At 38.5% G+C, this 27,537-nt stretch overlaps 2 protein-coding genes across 4 annotated transcripts in view; one reads left to right on the top strand and one right to left on the bottom strand.

The window, feature by feature from the left end:
• Positions 1–11,659: 11,659 nt before the first annotated feature.
• fam221a (family with sequence similarity 221 member A) lies at positions 11,660–17,671 on the bottom strand. The gene is given in 6 exon segments (XM_020931174.2): positions 11,660–11,758; positions 11,760–11,849; positions 13,307–13,377; positions 14,735–14,925; positions 15,623–15,796; positions 17,607–17,671. Coding segments are annotated over 6 exon segments (690 nt in total).
• A 1,156-nt stretch (positions 17,672–18,827) lies between these two features.
• The window catches only part of ccdc126 (coiled-coil domain containing 126), a 16,733-nt gene continuing 8,023 nt past the window's right edge, over positions 18,828–27,537 (top strand). Inside the window, exons 1-3 of one of the 3 annotated variants that reach the window (XM_055157260.1) lie at positions 18,832–19,147; positions 21,488–21,677; positions 25,329–25,504. The gene's annotated coding sequence lies outside the window, so the exon portion shown is untranslated. Of the gene's footprint in view, positions 19,148–21,487; positions 21,678–25,328; positions 25,505–27,537 lie in introns of all 3 variants that reach the window. The other 2 variants (XM_055157261.1, XM_055157259.1) reach the window with 2 other exon arrangements.

Below are 27,537 nucleotides of genomic sequence, written 5' to 3'. Positions count from 1 at the left end.
GCCACATCTCCAAATGCTCCGCTCGACCATCTCAGATTTGACTGAAAAAATTCTAGGAGGTTCAGACACTTTCCAACAGGAAAAGCCCCAAATTTTATCTCCAAACGTCTTATAGTTTTGTCATTAAAAATATTTTGTCATCTCTCCCCTGAGCTGTTCTGAGCAGTTTTCCGAGGCACTACTTTCAGATTTCTGTATCTAAAAAAAATATTTAAAGTCCTTCAAATGTTCCAGGATTAATATTTGTCAAATGTTCTTGTAGAATCTGGACTTTTACACTTGTGTTTTTGGTTTATCACAGATTTCTGGGACTTGAATTTGTTTGAAAATTCTCCTCTTCAAATGTGAGGGCGTCTTTGAAGGACTGTGGAAAGTTCAGTTTTAAAGACAGAGGTTTGATATTGAACATAAACCTTCCCACACACGACACTGTAGACTTTGTATTAAGTGCTGAAAATGGAACAAAATACATTTGTTGCATCTTTACCATGTTATACCAAAAAAATGAAGCACCACCAACATAAAATGGACTGTTTTAGAAAGACTAGACGTCTGTTTTTAACAGATCCAACATTTGTGATGATGTTCTGCCTTATTTTTGCAAAATGATTTTTTGAAAATGTGGTGTCCACAAACATGCAGAGCATTCATGGACTTTCAGAAGCTCAGAAAACACTCTAAATATTAGACACACAGCTTAAACTCAAAAAAATGCTTGATTTGATTACTCAACTATTGTAAATTATCTCAACTCTTTGAGGAAATTTTCAAATGAATTGTACATAGGCGTCCTGTTGGAGTGCTGGAACATCTACTTTAAAAATGATGTGTTGTAAAGGTTCCCAGCACAGTCTTTTCTCCTGGGCCAAAAGAATCTTTTTGCTGGGTTGTGTGGATGCATGAATTGTATCTGAACATCTTGCTGGGCTTCAGATGTTTCTGTGATGCTTCCTGCCCTCCAATGATGGTCGTAAACACAGGTTACATATTGGCCAGGTGTCATGTCACTGATGTGGAAGCCCTGTGAAACTTCTTCTTCTGCATGTTCTGTCTCATAGTGGACTAAAAATCCAGCACTTCCAGACACTGTGCTGACCTCAGATGTTGTTGCCTTGTCTTGAAACAGTGATTATCTCTGGTACCTGGCACTGCCAGTGCATTTGCAAATCCACTTTCCAGCTTGTCATGGACTTCACATGCTCATGCCATCTTTAGTTTGATGTTGACAGAGCAACACCACACTCAGAACATCTCACGGCAACAACACGCACACATTACTGATGACTGACTTTAACCCACCACACTGTGTTTTTTTAGTTCTTTAGTTAATAAAAATATATAACCCCTCGCCTCCCTCTTTTTGTTGTGTTTTTGCACAGGATCGTAACAGACACACTTTTATTTCTATGTCTAAAGACGACATATAAGTTATACTTCAAGTATAGTTTATGAAGAATGAAATAAAGCATTTTGTTGAGTTTAAGTTGTGTGTCATGAAATCAGAGTGTTTTCTGAGCTTCTGAAAGTCCATGAATGCTGCATGTTTGTGGACACCACATTTTCAAAAATTCATTTGCAAAAATAAGGCAGACATCATCACAAACGTTGGATCTGTTAAAAACAGACATCGAGTCTTTGTAAAACAGTCAATTTTCTGTTGGTGGTGCTTCATTTTTTTGGTGTAACATGGTAAACATGCAACAAATGTATTTTGTTCTTAAATCGAAGGCTTTTAAAAACAAAGTCCCATCTTTTGTTTTCAAATCTGTGGATCTGTCACATAAAAACAGGACACACTTTATTCTATGTCTAAAGAAGACAAAAAATTTATCAAGATTTTGTTGAGTTTAAGTTGTTGTCAGAAATCAGAGTGTTTTCTTGATGAAAGTCCAGAATGCTGCATGTTTGGTGGACACCACATTTTCAAAAATTCATTGCAAAATAAGGCAGAACATCATCACAAATGTTGGATCTGTTAAAAACAGACATCGAGTCTTTGTAAAACAGTCCATTTTCTGTTGGTGGTGCTTCATTTTTTTGGTGTAACATGGTAAACATGCAACAAATGTATTTTGTTTCATTTTGAACTCTTCATATCTTGTCGATCGTTCATCACAGAGGCTCAGTTTTAAAATACAAAGTCCACAGTGTCGTGTGTGTGAAGGTTTATGTTCAATATCGAAACTTTTGTCTGTGGATCTGCAATTTCCACACCCTCACATTTGAAGAGGAGAATTTTGAGCAAATTCAAGTCCCAGAAATCTGTGATAAACCAAATGCACAAGTGTAAAAGTTCAGATTCTACAAGTGCATTTGACAAATTTTGAATCTTGAAAATTTGAAGGACTTTAAATAGTTTTTTTAGATACAGAAATCTGAAAGTGGCTCCTTGGAAAACTCTGCTCAAAACAGGTCAGGAGGATAATATTTTTAATGACAAAACTATAAGGAGATGGGAGATCTAATGTGGGACTTTTCCTGTTGGAAAGTCTGTGAACCTCCTAGAATTTTTTCAGTCAAATTTGAGATGGTCGAGTGGGGCATTTGGAGATGTGGCATGGAACGACACTATACAGTTTATCTGTAAAAGAAGATTAAGCTCACAATTTACTTCCAAAAGTTAATCTATCTTAACATGGCTATATACCTGCTGTGGGCAAATACTCATTAGCATAATGCTGCTGTTATCTTGGTTAGTTGTCAAATATGTTTTTTTTTAATGTATTTTCTATTCCTGAACACTGTTGAATTGCTGTTTCACTTTTACTGCAGTGACATGTTCCATAACAACAGGGTTAGGTGTGATATGCAATGATGATTATGATTATGTAATGATCATGTTGTTACTGAAAACATTTATCTGAACTCCACCCTTTTTCTTATAAAGAGAAGCTGACACAATAAAAACAGTCATACAGAATCAGAGTTGAAATAGAAGACCAAGTCTGTGACATAACTAACTCCAAATAAAGAAGTAACGAAGACACAAAACAAAATGATCCCCGTGACAGGTAAGATGCTGAAATGTACTGACCTTTTCAATTAATTTAAAAATAATAAGCCTTTATTTATTTCAATAGTGCAACTCTTCAGAGAATATTTGTTTTCAAATAAATGTATAAAATTGTATTTCAAGGTTCCGGCACAAGGAGGATTGTGATTTGGGGGAAAACTGGATCAGGAAAAAGCAGCTTGGCCAACACAATATTTAATGAGAAGATTTTTAAAGAAGACCATTCTGCATACTCTGGGACAGAGTAAATGTTATCTGAAACCAGAAATGTCAATGGACGTAATATTCACCTGGTCGACACTCCAGACTTTTTTTACATAGATCAGAAGACCAAAAGGTGTGAGTTTTGTATACAGAGTGTGCTTCCTGGACCCCACGCCTTCCTGCTCGTGCTGGTAAGGTTGCACACAGGTTGGATGTTGTAAACATGATACTGAAATATTTCAGTGAAGAGGTCCTGAAATACACCACAGTGTTGTTCACTCGAGGAGATGACTCCCAGACGGGATGAAGATTGAAAGTGGGTGAAGCGAACAGCTTCCCTGAACGACTTAGTGCAGAAATGTGTGAGGTCGCTGCACGTCTTTGATAATAATTCTGGAAGAACAGTGAAGATGATAACAGAAACACCAGAGATCAGAGAACTGATGAAGACCATCGACAAAACTGTGGCTAAAAATGGAGGAAAGTACTACACCAATGAGCTGCTGAAGAAAACAGGTGAACAAACAGAGCAAGAGAAAACAAGACTCAGAGCAACTTCATCAGGAGACATGTCAGACAGGAATATCTTCAAATACTTTGGTCTCGTCTGGTAGGATTTAAAAATTCCCAATGATGTATCAACCTTGAAAAATTGTGGATTTTCGCTAAAAAGGCGTGTCACACCCAAACATCATACACTCTTAACCAGTATCATATTTGGTCAGTTTTTTTAAGTCTTCACTCATACTGTTCCATATTCTGAACCCAAAAATTGAAATACAAACATTTTTTGTTGTGCTTTTCCCTTTTAGTAAAATATTTTATCAGTATTTTTTGGTAGTTTTCATTTCCTCTGTACATTATTTGTGCTGTCTGGAAGCTTATCATGTCCTTAAGTTTTTACATGTTTGAAGTGAACAGCTGGTTGGTGTGGTCATGAAAACCAATAAATACTGCTCCTTTTTGTAGTATGAGTAAATCTAAATGTTGTAAATTTTTGCCAGCACAAAATAAGTTTTTGTCATCTGTCTAACATTTAAATAGCTGTAACATTTTACATCAGTCAAGAATATATAAAATAAACCCTTGGGCCGGACCACATATAATATCTAAACATGAATGAGCTGTAATCGTGTAATTGAACAAACTGAGATCTATCTGCTGAATAACTCTAAATTAACCTCGTTTAAAACTACACCAATTATATCATTTCAGGTTTTTATAATACAGCTGATATGACGATGATGTTAAATAGATGCATGAACTTATTTAAATATTCTTTAATGTGAATAAAGTCCATGTATTGGCTTCTACTTAGGGATGTGCAAAAATACTGAAATATCCATATATCGTATCGTTTAAAGTAATGATACAGTATCGATATCGTACGCGACACATTTGACATTTTCACTGTTTTGACGATTTAAATGTTTGTGTTTCATATGAACTTTACACAAGAAGAAGTGATTTAACAAAGACTTTTAGTGTCACACACACGATTTAGCCTTAATTTTTTATTGAACTGTATCGAATCAATTTGAAATATATCGTATTGAATCATAAGCTCATTGTATCGAGATATGTATCGTATCGGCAACTTCTTAATGATCCCAGCTCTTCTACTATTGAAATGAATCACTGAAAGATCCCATCATTTTTTATGTGACTATTAATTGATCTTTGCTGTAATAAATGATTGTTCATTGTAGAGAAGTTGTTGTTCTTCCAGTCTATGTCCCGTTACAAATGTCACAAATGTATATTCTTCTTATTACATTCATTTCCAAACAATAAATTATACTTATGAGTCCAGCTGACCTCGTGATGCTTTTACATTTGCACAAAAACTGTAACAAGAATATTCACAAAATATTCAAGAGAATTTATTACTGTCTGTTTAATTGGACATGAATTTGGACAATTCCCAACAAAACAAAACAAGATTTAATTTTAAATTGTCCATAAATATTCTCCTGCTGATCACTACATGATTGAATTGAAGAGGGACATAGATGTGAAGTTCTGACTTTGTGAAAACCTTTTAGAGACTCTTCAGCGTCTTGTTTGGACACATTATTTTGGAAAACCTGCACTTGGACATCTTCATAAGGACTTTATTTTGAAATGGAACAATGTGGTGTTTTGCTTCATTATTCATTATATAACGTCCATAATTCAATTCAATCTTTTAATTATATTGGCAAAATTCTACCTGCACAAATGTAAATGCAGCAATCAAAAACACAATTTAGCACATTTCTCTCGTGACAGTTTCTTACATAAAACTTTGAAGTGCCTCCACTAACGTACGTAGGCTACGAATTACAAAATGTAATGTATAAAAGACCCTGTAATGTTTGAAATTGACACAACTTTGTTTACTTAATGAATAAATATGTGAAACTAAATAAATCTGTGTATTCAAACGTGCAGTTTCAGGTTGTCCTTCGTTTATCCACATGAAAGATTATTGTTTGTAGACAACGATGTGGTTTGTGGTCAGTGTTGAGGAGTAACAGATTACATGTACTGGGATTACGTAATCAGAGTACAAATGATGAGTAACAGTTACAGTTACTGTTTTAGTGAGTGGTAATTGGATTACAGTTACTTTGTTGAAATAAATGGATTATACAGAGGGATTTTCCTGTTTTCACATTTTGGGCTAAAACAGGACTAAACCAGGATTAAACCAGGACTAAAACCAGGTCTAAAACCAGGACTAAAAGCAGGACTAAACCAGGACTAAAGCAGGACTAAACCAGGTCTAAAAGCAGGACTAAACCAGGTCTAAAACCAGGACTACACCAGGTCTAAAAGCAGGACTAAAACCAGGTCTAAAACCAGGACTAAAACCAGGTCTAAAACCAGGACTAAAAGCAGGACTAAACCAGGACTAAAGCAGGACTAAACCAGGTCTAAAAGCAGGACTAAACTAAGACTAAACTAAGACTAAAACCAGGACTAAACCAGGTCTAAACATTATGACACTAACAGTAGTTGGACATAACTGAAGGCATCAGTGTCTCATATAAAAATCATTTCTCTTTCAGGATGTGGTCGCTACATTCATGTCGTTTTAAAAAACATGACAATATCAAGTAATCCAAAGTAGATTAGATCAGATTACATTACTCACCTTAAATAATTTAATGGATTATGTTACAAACTACATTTTGGGGTATGTAATCTGTAATCTGTAGGGGATTACATTTTAAAAGTAAACTTCCCAACACTGTTTGTGGTGTTACCTGCTTCTCCAACTCTCTTGGACTGGATCTGTGTATAATGAAAACAAAACACAACTGCGCCACCTGCTGGTCTTTCCTTTACACTCCCCAAGCTTTTCAATGAACAGAACAGTTTCAAAATACAACTTGAACCATATTCCTACACTTACAGAAGTTTCTTATATTGTAAATTATATCACGGTTGTGAACTTGACTCACCTGTAAATAAACAAAAACAGCTTGTTGATCAGCAGCTTCTCTGTTCTGACGACAGTGTGTAAAACAGCTGACACCGAACTGCGCCAATTCTGGTAAAACTTAATCTATAAGAACTAAAACAATAGAGTCTTTGCACCATCACGTGTCCCCATAGCAACGGTACCTACGCCGCCATGACACCGGACACACTATGTCACTGACTTCAGCAGCATCAGAGAAACATGGGCAGGTTTTGTTGTGTATTTGGTTGTTCTAGACGCTCTGAAAGAGATAAAACAATTCATTTCTTCACTGTTCCTCTGGAAATGACTCATCAGGATCAAACAAGGGAATTATCAAAAAAAAGACGCGGATTATGTCTAGTGAACATAAACCACGAAGAGATTTCCAATGGTTCCATCAAGACACCCGAAGTTTCATCAAGGTATTTACTATTTAAATTGTTTCATAGTTTATTTAATGAAAGAAGCACATTTACTGAACTAAAATTTCATTAATTTATCCAGGAAAACCTGCACTAGTTTACGATTCAACGAACCCACACTGGCTCCTGTGATCAACACGACGCACGAGTCGAAGAGTCTGTGAGCCGAACCTCGAAAGAATCGACCATGAAAAGATCCTCGCAAACGTTAGAAAGATCCACTCACAAAAAGAGATTAATTCTAGAAGACAAAGTTGTGGATAAACAAGACAAAAAAAAAACATGGTCCTACGACGAGTGACATGTTTATATGTGCTGGAACATACAGTTTCTACTGCAAATGTTTTCTTTTTACATTTTAGTTCAGTAAATGTGCTTCTCTCATTAAATAAACTATGAAACTATTTAAATAGCAAATACCTTGATGAAAGTGACGTGAGTGTGTCTTGATGGGACCATTGGAAATCTCTTCGTGGTTTATGTTTCTAGACATAATTCCCTTGTTTGATCCTGATGAGTCATTTCCAGAGGAACAGAGAAGAATCGATTCGTTTTATCCCTTTCAGAGCGTCTAGAACAACCAAATACACAACAAAACCTGCCCATGTTTCTCCGATGCTGCTGAAGTCAGTGACATAGTGTGTTCCGGTGTCATGGCGGCGTAGGTTACCGTTGCCATGGGCGACACGTGACGGTGCAAAGACTCTATAAGATTTTATTATACTTCCATTCCAAATCATTCTCCTTTAACCACGATATTACTGACACCCAGTGGAGAAATTTGGTATGACACCTGTAACTGGTAATATTCAGTTACAGGTGTCATACCAAATTCTTCCACTAGGTGTCCAGTTTATTTATTTTATTTATTTTTTACTGCTTTTACAGTGAAGTCTAAATATCAGCAGTAGCTCAGTTGGTAGTGTTGGGTTGAGAGGTCAGATGTGCTGGTGTGATTAAAGCTCCCACAGATGAATGCTGTTGTTGTGTCCTTGGGCAAGACCCACCCTGTGTGTGAGAGAGAGAATGGGTAAGTAGTTCCTTGTTGTAAAACGCTTTTCTACCTTGAATGTGAAAAAGCGCTTCAGAAAAATGTGATCATTTACACGGCATCAGCGCTGCTCCACCACACCCAGCAGCTCATTTACACACTATTTAACTATTAAAACTATAAAAACAATTTAACTATTAACACTAAAACACAATTTAACTATTAACACTTTAACATTATTTAACTATTAAAACTATAAAAACAATTTAACTATTAACACTTTAACATTATTTAACTATTAAAACTATAAAAACTATTTAACTATTAACACTTTAACATTATTTAACTATTAAAACTATAAAAACTATTTAACTATTAACACTAAAACACAATTTAACTATTAACACTTTAACATTATTTAACTATTAAAACTATAAAAACAATTTAACTATTAACACTAAAACACAATTTAACTATTAACATTAAAACACAATTTAACCATTAACATTAAAACACAATTTAACTATTAACACTTTAACACAATTGAACTATTAAAACTATAAAAACAATTTAACTATTAACACTTTAACATTATTTAACTATTAAAACTATTTAACTATTAACACTTTAACACTATTTAACTATTAAAACTATAAAAACTATTTAACTATTAACACTTTAACATTATTTAACTATTAAAACTATAAAAACTATTTAACTATTAACACTTTAACATTATTTAACTATTAAAACTATAAAAACTATTTAACTATTAACACTAAAACACAATTGAACTATTAACACTAAATATTGTCTCAGATGGTTGGACGTGTCTGAGGTCTTGGAGAAACACTGACCTCTAGTGGACAAATTTAACCATTGCAAACCAGCACACGACCCACAATACAATAATAATAATAAAATAATAATAATGATGATTTAAAATAATATGTAAAGAGCAACATAAATAGTTGTAAATAAGAAAAGAGGTTACCTTGTTTTTCCACTTGTACTTGACGCCATCGAAAATGAAACAAACGCCAAAAGTCGCCAAAATCAGCACTAACGTCACACAATCCTCCTCACGACCCAACATTTTTAACAAATATCGGTGCATCTTTTATCCTGTAGTAGTTTAGCGCTCGTCAAACCGCGGAAGTGCACCGAACACTCTGAACCAATCGCAGAACGGAACATTCGCCGAGCCAATGAAACGCTTCGATACACCGAAGCGATCGACACGCAGAGCGAAGCAGCAGGGGGAGGGGCCGACACTTTGATACTTTGGTCACGTGAGCGGCTGCTGCGAGATGAGCTCCGAGGCAGAAAGAACGAGACGAGCTCCGGAGATACGACTCATTTGTCCGTCACAACTGTTTACTTATTAACACTTTAACACTATTTAAATATTAACACTTTAACACTATTTAAATATTAACACTTTAACACTATTTAACTACAACACTATTTAACTATAACACTATTTTTAACTATTAACACTATTTAACTATAACACTATTTAACTATTAAACACTTTAAACTATTTAACACTAACTATAACACTATTTAACTATAACACTATTTAACTATAACACTATTTAACTATAAACACTATTTAACTATAACACTATTTAAATATTAACACTATAACACTATTTAACTATAACACTATTTAAATATTAACACTTTAACACTATTAACTATTAACACTAAACACTATTTAACTATTAACACTAAAACAATTTAACTATTAACACTATAACACTATTTAACTATAACACTATTTAACTATTTAATTATAACATTATTTAACTATTTAACTATAACATTATTTAACTATTTAACTATAATATTATTTAACTTTATAACACTATTTAACTATTTAATTTAACTATAACATTATTTAACTATTTAACTATAACACTATTTTAACTATTTATAACACTATTTAAACTATTTAACTTATTATTTAACTATTTAACTATTTATTTATAACATTATTTAACTATTTAACTATTTAACAACATATTATTTAACTATTTAACTATTTAACATTATTTATTTAACTATTTAATTTATTTAACATTATTTAACTATTTAAACTATTAACATTATTTAACTATTTAATTACAACATTTATTTAACTATTTAACTATTATAACATTATTTAACTATTTATTTAATTATTTACTATTTATTTAACTATTAACTATTTAATTATTTAACTATAACACAATTTTCCCCAAACTAATAAAAACAAACGTCTTACCTTCTCCAGAGTCTGAAGCAGAGTGTTTCCTTTATTCTCTGTCTCACTGTTTCTGTCTCCAAAAGTTAATTGTCCAAATATGAAGAGATGAAACTGGTCCAAATCCTGGTCCAGTCTGGTCCAGTCTGGTCCAGTCTGGTCCAGTCTGGTCCAGTCTGGTCCAGTCTGGTCCAGTCTGGTCCAGTCTGGTCCGTGATCAGCCGCTGCCCGGAGTCCAGCAGCGTGTGGGTTCTGGTCCCGGCGGTGTTTCTCTCCTCGTGTTTCACTGTGGAGGGTTAAAGTCTGTAGCCGCCATTAGCCGGTGTGTGAATCAGAACAAGAGCCAGAGAATCTCACCGCAGACAAACGGACTCGTTCCAGTTTAATGCTTCTGTTCTTTCTTGGCTGAAGGTCCCGCAGAAGATAATAAGACATTTTACTCCCTAAAACTGTTCCTCGAACGCACTTTGACTTGAACTTGAACTCGTCATAACTTCTGTCACACACCTGCTGTTCTCCGAGCATTAGCATTAGCATTAGCATTAGCCTGTAGCAGCACATCCGGGAACTTACCTGGTGAGAGACGTTCCCGCCCCTTTCCGGGGAAACAAACGAACCTGTCATGAACTTTAATGTAAACTAGGGTCAATAAACGTGATTCAGACACAACTCCAGGTGCAGATAATAACAGAAAACACCAGATCAATATGACGACTCAGTACATGAGCACTCTGCTGCTCGTCGACCGTGAAAGATACAAACTGAAGTTTAATTCAATGAATATGAAAACCTGCCCCTTCAGTGTCAAACCTGCACTTTTATTCATCTCATCCAGTCTCCAGGTGAGAAATTGTTTTCCTGTATTTTTGCCTTTATATTTGAAGTTTAAAATTAAGTATATTTGACTGTGTGTGTCTGTATGTCTGTATGTATATATGTATGTATTGTGTGTGTGTGTGTATATTATATATGTGTCTATGTGTGTGTGTGTGTGTGTATATATATTATATATGTGTGTGTCTATATGTGTGTATATATATATATATATATATGTGTATATATATATATATGTGTGTATATATATATATATATATATATATATATTGTTTGTATGTGTGTATGTCTATATGTGTGTGTATGTGTGTATAGTCAATCACATGATTATGTAAAACAATCAGGGTTGGACACTATAAGTTTTAAAATGTAATCCTCCTTTTGAGCACCAGGTCCCGTACATGTCCTTGTTCTCTGTTGTTGTTGTTGTTGTTGTAATCAAACAAATAAAATGAATATATGAAGATAAAGTATCTCTAACTTGTACAGTTTGATTTTATTTAGATTCTTGAGGTTGTTGAGCTGGACTCTCCCGTGTAGACTGGGTGAGACCTGCTCCGCTCGGGTCCAGTCTGAGGTACCCGTCCATGAGCGAAGCTGAACCCGGTCAAACCCCCCATGGCCTGGTACGGAACGGCCCGACCCACAGGAGCTCCACGGGCCTGTCTCTCCTCACCACTCTCCACCTGCAACCAGAAGGACCAAGAAAAGGGCCAAGAAAAGACTGACGTAAGAGTCGAAAAGGATTTAGGAAAAGTACTCGAGTAAAAGTCTCTTGCTGTTTTTTGCTTCTTATTTAGAATTTATTATTACCATTTCTGTTTGATATATTACGACGGAGTAAAAGGGTCAGAAAAAAAAAAAAAAAAAAGATGCTGGCGCTACGAGAATAAAGTCGTAACATCAACATTAAAGTCATAATATTATGAGAATAAAGTCTTAATATCACGAGAATGAAGTCGTAATAAAATCAAAGTCAAAGTGAAAAATGCGGCAGAAGAAGAACCTTGTTTTTCAATATAAAACCAAAAATAAAAAACAAACAAAACAAAACACAATTTTCTTCATTATTTGTGCCTCCGGACTGAACCAGGACTGAACCAGGACTAAACCAGGTCTGGGACCAGACCAGGATTGAGACCAGGATTGAGACCGGGAACAGGACCAGGACTGAGACTGGGACTGAGACCAGGACACACCAGGACCAAACCGTGATACCGGGACCAGACCGGGACTGAAAATAGTTTAAGTCCTGGTTTAGTCCTGATTCAGTCCTGATTCAGTCCTGGTTCAGTCCGTATGCGGCGCAATAGTCTCGCATCGCGTTTTTAAGTCACGGAAACACCATTTCCCATTTCCGTGACTTAAACCAGGACTAAACTGCTTTCAGTCCTGGTCTGGTCCCGGTCTAAGTCCTGGTCTCAATCCAGGTCTTAGTTCTGGTTTGGTTCCGGACCTGGGTTAGTCCTGATTCAGTCATTTTTCAGTCGAATGAACAAATGACACACGGATTCTTCTCCTTTACAAAATGCTCCAAATTCTCCAGAGCTTCAGCCTCAGACTCATTCAGACTTTCCGAGCAGCAGCATTCTCCTAATATTACCACTTTATTTTGACTACAACTTTATTCTCATAAAATTACTACTTTATTCTCGTAAAATTATGACTTTTTCTGGCTTCGACTTTATTCTCATAATATTACGACTTTAATGTCTAAATGTTACGACTTTATTCTCGTAGCACCAGCATCTTTATTATTATTATTTTTTTATCTGACCCTTATACTCCGTCGTAATATATGATCCATACATGCAGCGAGATCATTTTACTTCACAAGTTATCTTAAATAATATCTAAATCTGTTTATTGCTTTTATTTTATTTACTGTATTGTCTTTTAAAAATAACCCAAGAAGTTCAAGTGCACGAGGAAACAAAATGAACATCTTTGGTTTAGGATCATGATCACAGCCTCCTGAAAATGTGCAAGAAAAAATCTGTTTTGTATTTTTTTTTATCTTAACACTTTTGTGTTTGTGTTTGTGAACGTGTACGTTGTGTTTCCCTGGTAACTGCTGAACTTTCCACCACAGAGACACATGTGGGACACCCCCAGCGTGAGTGTTGTTGTCGTTGACACTGACCAGAGTGCGATGGGCGGAGTAGGGCCGACCACACCCACAGGCAGAGGGACTGTGGAACCCCCGACAGAGACCTACAGGAACACAAAGACTCCACACAGTGAGACGGCTCGCCTCTCCACAGACCTGACTCCAGTTTCCACAGACATGTTGTTCCTTTGGCAATAAGTAACCCTTGTTCCTTGCACTAAACGCCTTTTGCACTACCGTAAAATACCAAATAATATCCGAGGAGTTTGTTTGTTTCAGTCACCTAACAGACCAGGCTTTTATTTGAGACCAGGAGATGAATTCCTTCCTCACAAAAATCTTGTTCAGCAAAACTGGGAAAATCTGGAATCTGGAATTGAGCAGAGGCACTAGGTGGCGCCAGACTGGCTAGAATAGGCCAAACATTTAGATTTATAGATTTATGTTTATTAAGGACATGACAATCGCATTAGACAAGCCAGATGCTTTGAGTGTTTTAGCACAAGAGCGAGTTTTCAACACTGTCCATATAAAAATATAAACTACACACATAAAAACAGAGAATAAAAGACGCAAAAGTTACATACAGATAAAATATATACAGAACATTTTCACTGGATGCAGTTTTGATTGGAAACATACAATAATTTTAGTTTCCTTTTAAATTTGTTGTTGTTGGTTTCCAATTTTAAAAGGTGAACAGTTCCACAGACTGACCCCTTTGAAAAGAGAACGAGGACTGACCAAGAGTTTGTCTTGTACCTGGGAACAACACAATCACCACGAGCAGCTCCTCTTGTGTTCGCTCTGTGTGAACATTTTATGGTCCTGGTAAATTCTGAGTGCAGTGGTTAAGACACTTAAAAAATAATTTAAGATGATTAAAAATGGTAAAATTTTCAAAGTTAAAAAGTTGATGTTTCTTTATAATGTCACAGTGGTGCTGGTGTTTGGGCTTTTTGTCAAGGACCTTAAAGGTGAGTTTGTAAAATGAACAAAGCTGTTTCAGTGTGTTTGAGGAGCCTGGGACCATGAGGTGATACAATAAGATCGATGAGAGAAGATCATCGCGTTCATGTGGAGCGATAGATCTTCACGTATGAAACGAAACCAACTGAGACTAGTTTTAATCTTCTTCGCCAAGTATTTTGTGTGACCGATAAATTTTAAAATTTTCGTCTAGAATGAGGCTGAGGTATTTAACTTCACTGACTGCTTGAATTTTCTCATTGTGCAAAGTCACTTCAAAGTCACAGTTTTTTGTTTGTGCAGAAACTGGTTTTTTCACATTCAAAGTCAGGTGTGACACACGAAGCCATTTTGAGACAAGTTGTAAGGCATTTACATTTTGACACGGAAAAACAGTAACTAGAAGTTTTGTAAACCTTAAGTGCAGCACTACTGGCCTTTGTGAAAACAGTTCTATCGTCTATAAGAGCCCAGAGCTGCTCTCTCACTCACATCTGGAGCAGTGGTGCCCCCCGGAGGCCTGGTGCTCCTCAGGCAGATGTTTGCAGCTGCAGCGCACGGGTCTGGAGCCCGTGTGAGGGACGTACTGGTACCGAGAGCACGAGCACCCACGCACACGACACGCCAGCTCCAGGGGGCGCTGTGCCGGGAGCTGCTCCAACTCAGTCTGGTGCTGCTTGTACCTGGACACAAACATCAGCGCGGCTCTTAGTTCTGTATTTTTAGTATTTCTGGACACTTTTGGACGGTCGGGATTAAGTAAACCGCATCCAGAGCCGTCCTGATGCCCAGAGAATTAACGAAAAGTACCATTTTAAACCCAAAATTCAATCTGTGCAAAAAAATATTGAAAAATGACACGGTAGCGCCGCCTAACAGCACCATTTCAGTTTTATAAATCTGTCGTCGTGCAGCTGGAGCGCGTCGTACCCATGGATCTATTAAAATAACTGGATACAGTATTGCTGCTTGTAGCTGCCTCCAGTTGTCGTAGTGACACTCAGTCGTTCTACAGCGGAAAAAATCCCATGGGCCGAGACAAGATTTTTTTCATAGAGGCAATATAATCACAAACTGCTCATGTGATTTTGTGGTGATTTTTACCTATTTTTAGATCATACGCTTTTTCTCATCTCAAAATCCTTCAGTTGTCTTAAAAAACACTTTATAATCATTAACTTCGGCTACACTCTGCTCCTCTCACTCTGATTGGTCAAAGCGATCACATGATACACGAACCCACGCTCCGTGCGTGCGTTCGCGTGCGTTCGCGTGCACTGGCATGTGCCCGCAGGAGAAAAGACTCTACTGCACATGCTCAGTCGGCCCACAGCCACCGGAAGAACCTCGCCGTTTTGGAACCTGGGGGCTCGGTCGTACCGGTGTGTGCAGAAGCAGGGCGTCTCGGGGCCGATCAGTTTGCAGTCGGGGCCCCCGGGGACCCCGTAGCTCACGTACAGACGGTTGTGCAGGCGCCCGGGGACCACCCTCCTCTTGTACTCTTCATACTGCTGCGGCGTGAACAGAGTCCCCCCGTCGTCCTCACCCACAATCCTGGACAAGAACAAACAAAAGCGAAAACAAAAGGAATTGAAATGAAGTTTTACGCTGGTTTGTTTGTCACGAGTGTCAAGATCAAACACTAATCAAACTAAAACTAGATCCTCGTTTGAGCAAATAAAACCAGAACAGAACCTTCAGAACGTCTTTAGAACAATCTGGAACTGGATCAGAACAAATATAAGACACACAGACGAGTAAACAACCATGGACCTGATTTTATCCTGTTTAGTCCTGGTTTAGTCCTGGTTTAGTCCTGGTTTAGTCCTGGTTTAGTCCTGGTTTAGTCCTGGTTTAGACCTGGTTTAGACCTGGTTTAGTCCTGGTTTAGACCTGGTTTAGTCCTGGTTTAGACCTGGTTTAGACCTGGTTTAGATCCTTGTTTAGACCTGGTTTAGACCTGGTTTAGACCTGGTTTAGTCCTGGTTTAAGACCTGGTTTAGACCTGGTTTAGACCTGGTTTAGTCCTGGTTTAGTCCTGGTTTTAGATCCTGGTTTAGTCCTGGTTTAGATCTTGTTTAGTCCTGGTTTAGTCCTGGTTTTAGTCCTGGTTTTTAGACCTGGTTTAGACCTGGTTTAGACCTGGTTTAGTCCTGGTTTAGACCTGGTTTTAGACCTGGTTTAGACCTGGTTTAGACCTGGTTTAGACCTGGTTTAGATCCTGGTTTAGTCCTGGTTTAGTCCTGGTTTTAGAGTCCTGGTTTTAGAGTCCTGGTTTAGTCCTGGTTTAGTCCTGGTTTAGTCCTGGTTTAGATCTCCTGGTTTAGTCCTGGTTTAGATCTTGTTTAGTCCTGGTTTAGTTTTCTTGTTTAGTCCTGGTTTAGACCTGGTTTAGACCTGGTTCCTGGTTTAGTCCTGGTTTAGTCCTGGTTTAGTCCTGGTAGTCCTGGTTTAGTCCTGGTTTAGACCTGGTTTATCTGTTTAGTCCTGGTTTAGATCTTGTTTAGTCTGGTTTAGATCTTTGTTTAGACCTGTTTTAGTCCTGGTTTTAGATCTTGTTTAGTCCTGGTTTAGATCTGGTTTAGTCCTGGTTTAGTCCTGGTTTAGTCCTGAGTATCGAGTTTGAAGTTTGTGACGTTATTGAAGAGTTGTTGTTTTGTTTAAGCAAATCAGACGAGCAGCAGGTTCAGCTCGTCCTGGGAGCTGCAGGTCGGGGAGGTGACCTGGAGCTCGAGGTCACCTGAGGCTCGTGGTGACCTGGACCTCGAGGTGACCTGAAGCTCGTGGTGACCTGAGGCTCGAGGTGACCTGAAGCTCGAGGTGACCTGGAGCTCGAGGTGACCTGAAGCTCGAGGTGACCTGAAGCTCGTGGTGACCTGAAGCTCGAAGTGACCTGGATCTCGAGGTGACCTGAAGCTCGTGTGACCTGAGAGAGCTCGAGGTGACCTGAGGCTCGTGGTGACCTGAGGCTCGTGGTGACCTGAAGCTCGAGGTGACCTGAGGCTCGAGGTGACCTGAAGCTCGAGGTGACCTGGAGCTCGAGGTGACCTGAGGCTCGTGGTGACCTGGAGCTCATGGTGACCTGAAGCTCGTGGTGACCTGGAGCTCATGGTGACCTGAAGCTCGAGGTGACCTGAAGCTCGAGGTCACCGAGGCTCGTGGTGACCTGAAGCTCGAGGTCATCCGAGGCTCGTGGTGACCTGAAGCTCGAGGTCACCTGAGGCTTGAGGTGACCTGAAGCTCAAGGTCACCTAAGGCTCGTGGTGACCTGGACCTCGCGGTGACCTGGACTCGTGGTGACCTGGAGCTCGTGGTGACCTGGACCTCGTGGTGACCTGGAGCTCGTGGTCCCTCTGGTCCTGACCTGGTGTACTCGCAGTACTCGTCCAGCGCCCGCAGTGCAGTCCGGTCCAGGCTGATCCGCTCCATCGGCTCCACAAACACCACACAGAGTTAAAGTTCGACGCCTCGGCTCCCGGGAGCTGCAGTGTTTGACAGTGTTACCATGACGACAGACTCCAGGGGTCATGTGACACACTCAGGGACATGCCTCCTGCGCTCAGCTTCTCTTTTACTTAAAACAAAAACAGACTAATAATAATAACAGACACTAACCAGACCCACTTTTACTCTCTGGCTTTTAACACCCAGTGAGTTGTTTATTCTTACTCCTCTGTTTATTTATTTATTTATTTATTGTTTTCTCTTGTTTTCTTTTTTTTTTTTAGTACTGCCTCTATTTACTGATTTTATTATTATTATTATTATTATTATTATTATTACTTTATATTTTTATTTTTAGTTATGTATATATTTATGTATTATTATTTTTTTTTAGTACTGCCTCTATTTACTGATTTTTTATTATTATTATTAGTAGTAGTAGTAGTAGTAGTAGTATATACTTTATTTTTTATTTTATTTATGTATGTATTTATGTATTTGTTTATTGTTTTTATTTTAGTTTTTTTTTTAGTACTGCCTCTATTTACTGATTATTATTATTAAGCATTTTTGAAACGATTTTTTATTTTTATTTTTTTAATAAAATGTGCTCTACAAATAAAGTTGGATTGGATATAATAAAATAATATAATATACTGAATAAGTCCTGAAGAAAAATAATGTTAAAATAATATAACAATAAAGAACTATAATATAATAAAATAATAAAAGTTTTATTTATGGTTTAGACCTGGTTTAGACCTGGTTTAGTCCTGGTTTAGTCCTGGTTTAGACCTGGTTTAGTCCTGGTTTAGTCCTGGTTTAGTCCTGGTTTAGACCTGGTTTAGTCCTGGTTTAGTCCTGGCTTAGTCCTGGTTTAGACCTGGTTTAGTCTTGGTTTAGTTCTGGTTTAGACCTGGTTTAGTCCTGGTTTAGTTTAGTCCTGGTTTAGACCTGGTTTAGTCCTGGTTTAGTTTAGTCCTAGTTTTAGTTTAGTCCTGGTTTAGAAAAAAAAGTAAAGTAAAGTTTTATTTATCGATCCATGATGCGGACCTGCGCACGTCCGGACTCCATTTCCCATGATGCCCCGCGGAGGTGACGCACGCACGCACGCACAGCGGACGTTCACAGTGACAGTCCCCGGTCCCGTGTTTGGGACGAGCCCCGGTGTCCTCCGCGCAGATCCCCGCCGCCCTCCGCCGCCCTCCGCCGTCCCTCCCGCCGCACCCCCCGTGTCCCGGCGGCCCGCAGACCCCAGGCCGAGCCCCGCGGTCCCAGAGGAGCTCCAGAGGCCGGGCAGAGGAGCTCCGGAGGCCGGGCAGAGGAGCTCCAGAGCCCGGGGAGGAGCTGTGCGTGTCCGGGCTGAGGCTCCCCGCGCCGCCGCTGCCCCGCGTCCGTCACGCAGAGAAACAGCGGCGCCTTTTCACGCTCCTGATCAAGCCGAGCTCCAGAAAGTGTCAGGTTTGTGCGGTTTATACGTTTATTTGTCTCGGATTTGTCTGGTTTAATGGTTTTGTTTTGTTGATTTGTGTAAAAGTGAAGATAACGGGGGAAGTTTGGTTTAGCCGCTTAGCTTAGCCGAGCTGCTGTGCTGTTATTGCACTTCATGGAAACAGCGACATGTTCGAGATGTTTGGGATTTTTGTACTTTTACTCTGAGTCTCTTTAGGTTAAACAAATGTTCCTGTTTATCCGGGACAGTCCCAGTTTTGAGTCTGTGTCTCTGTCCCTGCAGATTTATACAAAAAACACTGATCTGTCCCAATTTTATACAAGAAATGTCCCAGTGTCTCTATTTTTAACAAGTTTGAGCTAAAGTAGGACTGAACCAGGTCTAAACTAAGACTAAACCAGGTCTAAACCAGGTCTAAACCAAGAGTAAACCAGAACTAAACTAAGATTAAACCAGGACTAAACCAGGTCTAAACTAAGACAAAACCAGAACTAAACTAAGATTAAACCAGGACAAAACCAGGTCTAAACTAAGACTAAACCAGGTCTAAACTAAGACAAAACCAGGACTAAACTAAGACTAAACCAGGACTAAACTAAGACTAAACCAGGTCTAAACTAAGACAAAACCAGGACTAAACTAAGACTAAACCAGGTCTAAACTAAGACTAAACCAGGTCTAAACTAAGACAAAACCAGGACTAAACTAAGACTAAACCAGGTCTAAACTAAGACTAAACCAGGTCTAAACTAAGACTAAACCAGGTCTAAACTAAGACTAAACCAGGACTAAACTAAGACAAAACCAGGTCTAAACCATAACCATAATACAAATGCCACAACACACCAAAAAAAAGCCACAACGGAAGTGTCCGCGGGACTCTGTTTTCCGACGGACCGATCAAGTGGCAAGTGAAGAAGAAGAACTACAACGTGAAACGAATAATGATAAAACAATAAATTACTTTTACTGACGTTTCCTTTACTTTTCATGTTGTAGTTCTTCTTCTTCACTTGCCGCTTGATCGGTCCGTCGGAAAATAGAGTCCCGCGGTCACTTCCGTTGTGGCTTTTTAATGTGTTGTGGCTTTTTAATGTGTTGTGGCTTTTTGATGTGTTGCGGCTTTTTGATGTGTTGTGGCTTTTTGATGGGTTGTGGCTTTTTAATGTGTTGTGGCTTTTTAATGTGTTGTGGCTTTTTAATGTGTTGTGGCATTTGTGTTTGTGTTGTGGCTTTTTAATGTGTTGTGGCATTTGTGTTTGTGTTGTGGCTTTTGTGTTTGTGTTGTGGCTTTTTGATGTGTTGTGGCATTTGCGTTTGTGTTGCGGCGTTTGCATTAAAATAGAGTCCCGCGGTCACTTCAGATGTGGCTTTTTTTTGGTGTGTTGTGGCTTTTTAATGTGTTGTGTCTTTTTAATGTGTTGTGGCTTTTAAATGTGTTGTGGCTTTTTAATGTGTTGTGGCTTTTGTGTTTGTGTTGTGGCTTTTTAATGTGTTGTGGCTTTTTAATGTGTTGTGGCGTTTGTATTTGTTACGGCGTTTGCATTAAAATAGAGTCCCGCGGTAACTTCCGATGTGGCTTTTTCTTGGTGTGTTGTGGCTTTTTAATGTGTTGTGGCTTTTTAATGTGTTGTGGCATTTGCGTTTGTGTTGTCGCGTTTGTATTTGTCGCGGCGTTTGCGTTTGTCGTGACCCTCTCGGCTTCCGTATGAGTCTGATGAGGAAACGAGGTCATAACGAGGAGGAAAGCTCAAAAGTGTCAGTTGTTGTTGGAGATTAGAGTTCGTTCACGTGTCCTTCGGGGCAGTACTAGAATAACCTCGTGGACAGAACAGACGATTAAATCGAGTGTGTGAGAGACGAACAGCTGCTGGTGTGTGTTTTAGACTCAAGTCAATATTTAACTGAGATTAAGTCTTTAGTGACTCGGTGACATAACTGACACGATGGTTTCCTCTCGCAACTTCTAACTAGAGCCCGACCAGATATGGATTTTGTTGTGGCCGATATGATACCGATATAATGGGAGATGGAGCTGCCGATATAATCACCGATATATTTAGTGATGTAAAAATTCACTGTAAATCTTGAATTATTAAAAAAGAAAACTTAGGTTTGGCTCTAGTGGATTTTAACCTGGGTTTATTTAGACGACATTTATTGTTATTTTGCCTCTTTACATGATATGTCACAGGACTAAAGCAGAACTGAACCAGAACTGAACCAGGACTTGGGACTCGGTCTCTATCTCTCTCCGTCTCTTGACCCCAAGATTAGTTGATCCTGGTTTATTTATTTTATGCTGAATATATTTATGCACGTTTTTTTTTTGCCCTATGCACATGCAGATTTCTGGAAGTTTCGTTTTGAGCCGCTGCCGCTGTCAAACTCCCACGAGTCTGTACGCGGCGTGAAGAGAAAAAAAAGTGAGAGAAAGAGAAAACACGGCTCCTAATAAGGATCAGGCTCCCGTCGTTCGCTTCAAAGAGCCGGATCTAAGAGCCGCTTCGTTCACAACCGACTCATCACTACTAGCGAGTAAATAAACTACCGCTATTAGCCTTTAGCTGTAAATGCTGCGCGCCGCGGTGATTAATGATATGTGTAAATGTTGATCATTCACACGTCTATTCACAGCTCATTTACATCAATGCAGGTCCAGAAACAAATATACAGACAATATATTCACTTTACAATAGACCAACAGAAAACAGACTGTTTATGTGCGGGAGCTACAGCAGCTAATCGCTAACAGTAACAAATAAGCAAAACTAGCTTCAAAGTCGACATATTTCCAACACTCAGCCTCACACAGGCTCCTCCCACATCACACAGGCTCCTCCCACATCACAAGTCTGAACTAATAAATGTCCTTTTAATCCGGACTCAAACCGATTGTCCATAAAAAGAAAATAATCTCAGTGTTTGGATCTGTGTGTGTGAGTGTAAACAAACACACTGTGTGACGTGACTCTGTGGTGTGTTCAGGGACAGTACGACACACACACACACACACACACACACAAATGACTCCACAGATAAATACTGATGTGGAGTCACATATTAGGACATTTATCTGTAAATTGATTAAATGAACAGAATGTAGAGAGTCTAAGATTTATAACGAGGTTTAACATGCCCACGTGAAATATCGGCCCATAACAGCAAACATATCGGCTGATAGCCAATATGCTTCCAGGTGCTCATATCGTCCGATAATATCGGCCAACCAAAATATCGGTCGGGCTCTACTTCTAACCCAGAGGTGTCAAACTCATTTTGTTCCGGGGGTCGTGTCCAAACGACTTTGATCCAAAGTGTCCGGATCAGAAAACTCATGTCATATAAACCCCAAAAATAACAAGAAGTTCAAATATTTATGCAGAGAAAATAAAATCTATTACAGAAATCTTTTTTAATTGATGAACTCTATCTTTTACAAAAATATTATAATATTTATATATAATAATATTATAATAAATATATATATATTATATATAATATACAGTAAATAAAAAATAAAAGCCTCACAGAAAGTCATAATGAGTTTAAAGTGATAATTAGGAGTTTAAAAAAGTCATAATTACAAGTTTAAAAGTCACAACTACAAGTTTAAAAGTCATAAAAGTCACAATTACAAGTTTACGAGTTTAAAAGTCATAATTACGAGTTTAAACACAATTACGAGTTTAAAAGTGATAATTATGAGTTTAAACATAATTACGAGTTTAAAAATCTTAATTATGAGTTTAAAGGTCATAATTACAAGTTTACAAGCTTAAAAGTGATAATTACAAGTTTAAAAATCACAATTATGAGTTTAAAAGTGATAATTACGAGTTTAAACATCTTAATTATGAGTTTAAAAGTCATAATTACGAGTTTACGAGTTTAAAAGTCACAATTGCAAGTTTAAAAGTCATAATTATGAGTTTCTGTGAGGCTTTTATTTTTTTTTAATTTACTGGCAGAAATGGGCTTCCACTGAACTGAACTAGTGTAAAACTGATAAATACTGAGCACAGGTACGACCCACCAAACCAGGTCAGAATTAGAAAAACATGAAAACCTTATTGGGAAAGGCACCACTCTATTGCTATTTTTTATGACCATTTATACATATATATATATTTACTCTTTGTTATTGTAATATAATGTGATGTATGAGCTACTGTGTCCAAGTCATTTCTCTTGTGGATCAATAAAGTTTTTCTGGGTCTTAAACGTCTCATATGCACTTTAACCACAATAAAAACATAACTTCACCAGGTTACGTCATAGTGCTTCTGATAACAAACAGAACTGTTCTAAAAATATTCCAGAAGGGTTTTATTGGGTAAGTCAAAAGAGGATTATGAAAAAGAAAAGTATTATGTCTTGAGTAGAGTCTGGGAGCTTTGGTTTCTCGGGTTTTTCAAGGTCCCTGAAGCATCTGTGGATCTTAACTGTCATGAAGCTGGATACGAGTCCCTGTGAACTGTGAGAATATTCATACTTAACAGTGAAGTTTTTTATGTGAAGCTCTTTGGTGAGCTGAAGTTGTTTTAAATGTGCTGTATAAATAAACTTGAATTGAAAGCTGGTGTATAGTTATAGTGTATAGTGATTGTTGCTGTGGTTTTATTAGATCGTGGTGGGTGCGGTCGGACTGGAGCATGTGTTTTTATCAGCTCTGATAAGAAATGATAAGACTGAGTGGCTCCAGGCTGCAGCTCTGTTACCTGCGGTAGATAAACACCTGTGTTTGAATTCAGGTCAAACAAAAGGACGTATGTAGATCACAGATTAAAGTATCGAAACAAGATCTTCATTGAGCAGGTACTGATAATAAAAAAAGTCCCATTGACAGGACAGAGATGGACCTGAACCACTGAAGGATTCCAGCTGTTTTCAGGCCGGACAGAACGGTGCCAGTTCCTGCACCAGATCCACTGAGAACCAAAGTGTTCACCGGTGAACGACCCACGTTTAAACTCATGATGCATCATCGACAGAAGGAGTGGATTTACCACCAAATAAAAACAAGGACGTATGAAATAACAATCATGGATCAAACCATCGACACCAGCGAGTGTTTGTACTCAGACAAACATTATTTATCTGCACCAAACTCTGCCGTGGACAAACATCTGTGTGGAGAAACATCTGCTGTGGAGAAACATCTGTTGTGGAGAAACATCTGCCGTGGAGAAACATCTTCTGGAGAAACATCTGCCGTGGACAAACATCTTCTGTGGAGAAACATCTGCCGTAGAGAAACATCTTTTGTGGAGAAACATCTTCTGTGGAGAAACATCTTCTGTGGAGAAACATCTGCCGTGTAGAAACATCTGCCGTGGACAAACATCTGCCGTGGAGAAACATCTTCTGGAGAAACATTTTCTGTGGAGAAACATTTTCTGTGGAGAAACATCTGCTGTGGAGAAACATCTTCTGGAGAAACATCTTCTGTGGAGAAACATCTGCCGTGGACAAACATCTGCCGTGGAGAAACATCTTCTGTGGAGAAACATCTTCTGTGGAGAAACATCTGCCGTGGACAAACATCTGCCGTGGAGAAACATCTTCTGGAGAAACATCTTCTGTGGAGAAGGCGACAGCGACGCTGTTTGTTCTCGTCCATGTTCCACAAATGTTTTCTTCATTTATTTTCCCGTGTGTGACCTGGATGAAGCTGCTCACGTCCTCTGTGTCACCGTTCACTTAGAAAAAACAACTTTTTCTTGGTTCCTGTCGGGAACCAGCATTTTGGTTCCCAAACGATATTGATTCTGATTTGTTTGGTCTGACAGTTTCCACACCTCAGACTCCGCCCTGCAGCCTGTGATCAGGCAGTTCTGTGTGATGTCATGTAGTACTTGAAATAACAGAGGCCACGGAACACAACACACTCTTAGATTTAGACATTTTTGACCAGAAAGCTGGAAATTTACTTATTTTACATACAAAAAAATGCTCAAAAATGTCTATGATCAGGAGGTCATTCTGCTAAAACACACACACACATATTTATAAAAAATAAACTTGTTTAATTGTTCAGTTCCTCTTTAAATCATGACTCTGCAGACCGAGAACAGCTGATACGTTTGGTCTGACTGTGTAATCTTATCTTTGCCCCATAAAGAGATCTGTCCTTGTGTGCTTCGTGTTGTAATTCCAGTTCTGTGTGTTTGACTTTGTTTGTGACAGAAACGATGCCCTGACCCACAGCGCCCCCTGTGGTGAGGCCGTGCACAGCATGTCCTGAGTCTCCCGGGCCTTTGGATCAGACGAGAGCGAACGGAACATCTCGTCCTCCTCCTCCTCGACAGAAGCTCTCAGGGCTCCGGGGGGCCCCTCCTCCTCTCCACGCCCTGTAGGCAGAGGTGAGATCCACAGACTCTGGACTGAGGCAGAGACACGATTTACCACGACAGCAGACAAAAAAAATATCACCAGTATCTTTACGTTTCACCTGGTGTGTTCTGGAAGTGCTCTGTAGAAAAGTACGAGTCCGTGTCTCCACAAACGTCACAGGTTTATGCAAGGCTTTGGAGGCAGGAGTGCTATTTGGATATGCAAAAAATGTGAAGAAATGTCCTTTTGGTGCTCTTCAGTGTAGGGACCAGTCTCAAATACAAAGTGGGAAAAAAACTGAGGCACTCAAAAAGTACAAAATAATTAAAAGCCTTTAATACCACATGGCAGATAAAGTTAAAATACGCCAACGCGTTTCGGCCCTTCGGCTTCATCAGGGCAAACTCCAGATGTTTATCACAGTGCAGATTTAAAGTCATAGGTGTAGGTCACATGTTCACAGTGGGCTGGTCCACAGTCCCCTAGATGCATGATGGGACATGTAGGCCTAACAAACCTTAATTATAGGCTAAACAAATTCAAATACAATAATACAAGACATAAATGGTGCAAATCCCAACAACCAATACATAGATACATTATATGAAAATAGTATAAAAGTATAAAAAGATACATAGTGTAAGGATATATAATATAGTGCGATAACTCAAAAGTGCTTCAGCTATAGTTTGTATAATATATTTCAGGGTTAGTCTTAAATAATTTCATGAAGACAGGGATATAGAACAAGGATCGATTACACATTTAAAGCTCGTAGTTTTAAAGGAAAGGGAGAAATCTAACTCTCCGTTGAGTCCTGGAAACTGTGTGGCCTTGAGAGTGTAGATCCAGTAGGTCTCGCTCTGTTATAGATTTTCAGTCTATCTCCTCCTCTTATTGTTTCTTTAATATGTTCAATTGCACAGACTTTTAGGCTTTTCCAGCTGCCATGGTTGGCTTCTTTGTAATGCACGGCCATAGGATACAGGGGGTTATATGTCCTTATAGCCTGTTTATGTTCAGCCAGTCTGTTTTTCAATTTGCGTTTTGTTCGGCCTACGTAAAAACGACCACATGGGCATTCAAGTCTGTATACTACATAGGTAGTGTTACAATTTATTAATGTTCTAATATAAAAACTTTGACCTGAGTTAATGTCCATGAATAAGTTCGTCTGTTGTACATGTTCACAAAAGGTGCAGTTACCACATCTGTAACAACCAGCCTTAGTGTCCAACCATGTCTTTTGTTTCAAAGGAGGGAGATACTGTTCACTCGTCGATCACTGAGCGTTGGGGCTTTTCTAAAGGTGATGGTGGGCGTCTCTGGGAGAGCGTCTCTTAAGGTGCTGTCGCTTCTTAATATACTCCAGTTCTGTTTGATTATTTGTTTGATTCGGTTTGCTTCAGTGCCATATTCAGTTACAAAATACACTTGATTAGTACTCACATTTTTCTTTGGTTTCTGAGTCAATAGTTCTTCTCTATTAAGACTTTTGGCTCGATTGTAGGCTAAAGACAAAGTACTGTCTGTGTAGCCTCTGTTTTTGAATCTACAGCTCATATCTTGAGCATTTTTTTCAAAGTTAGACTCAGTATCACAAATCCGCCGTAGTCTTTGAAACTGACCATAAGGGACATTCTGAAGCAACCATGGGGGGTGAAAGCTGTCTGCTTTTAAAATTGTATTTCGATCAGTTAGTTTTCTGAAAATTGTGCTATGTAAATCCCCATCAAGGTCCTTATAAATATTTAAATCTAAGAAATGTATTTCTGATAAGGAGTAGTCTAGGCTGAGTTTAATATCCCTGTCTTCTTGAAATTATTTAAGACTAACCCTTAACTATATTATACAAACTATAGCTGAAGCACTTTTGAGTTATCGCACTATGTATATCCTTACACTATGTATCTTTTTATACTTTTATACTATTTTCATATAATGTATCTTTCTATGTATTGGTTGTTGGGATTTGCACCATTTATGTCTTGTATTATTGTATTTGAATTTGTTTAGCCTATAATTAAGGTTTGTTAGGCCTACATGTCCCATCATGCATCTA

Source organism: Boleophthalmus pectinirostris, unplaced genomic scaffold, assembly GCF_026225935.1.
Source record: "Boleophthalmus pectinirostris isolate CB_2022bp ecotype Guang Dong unplaced genomic scaffold, ASM2622593v1 HiC_scaffold_21, whole genome shotgun sequence".
NCBI lineage: Eukaryota > Metazoa > Chordata > Actinopteri > Gobiiformes > Gobiidae > Boleophthalmus > Boleophthalmus pectinirostris.
The sequence above is the reverse complement of the archived record's forward strand: the minus strand, read 5'-3'. Positions and strand labels throughout refer to the sequence as shown.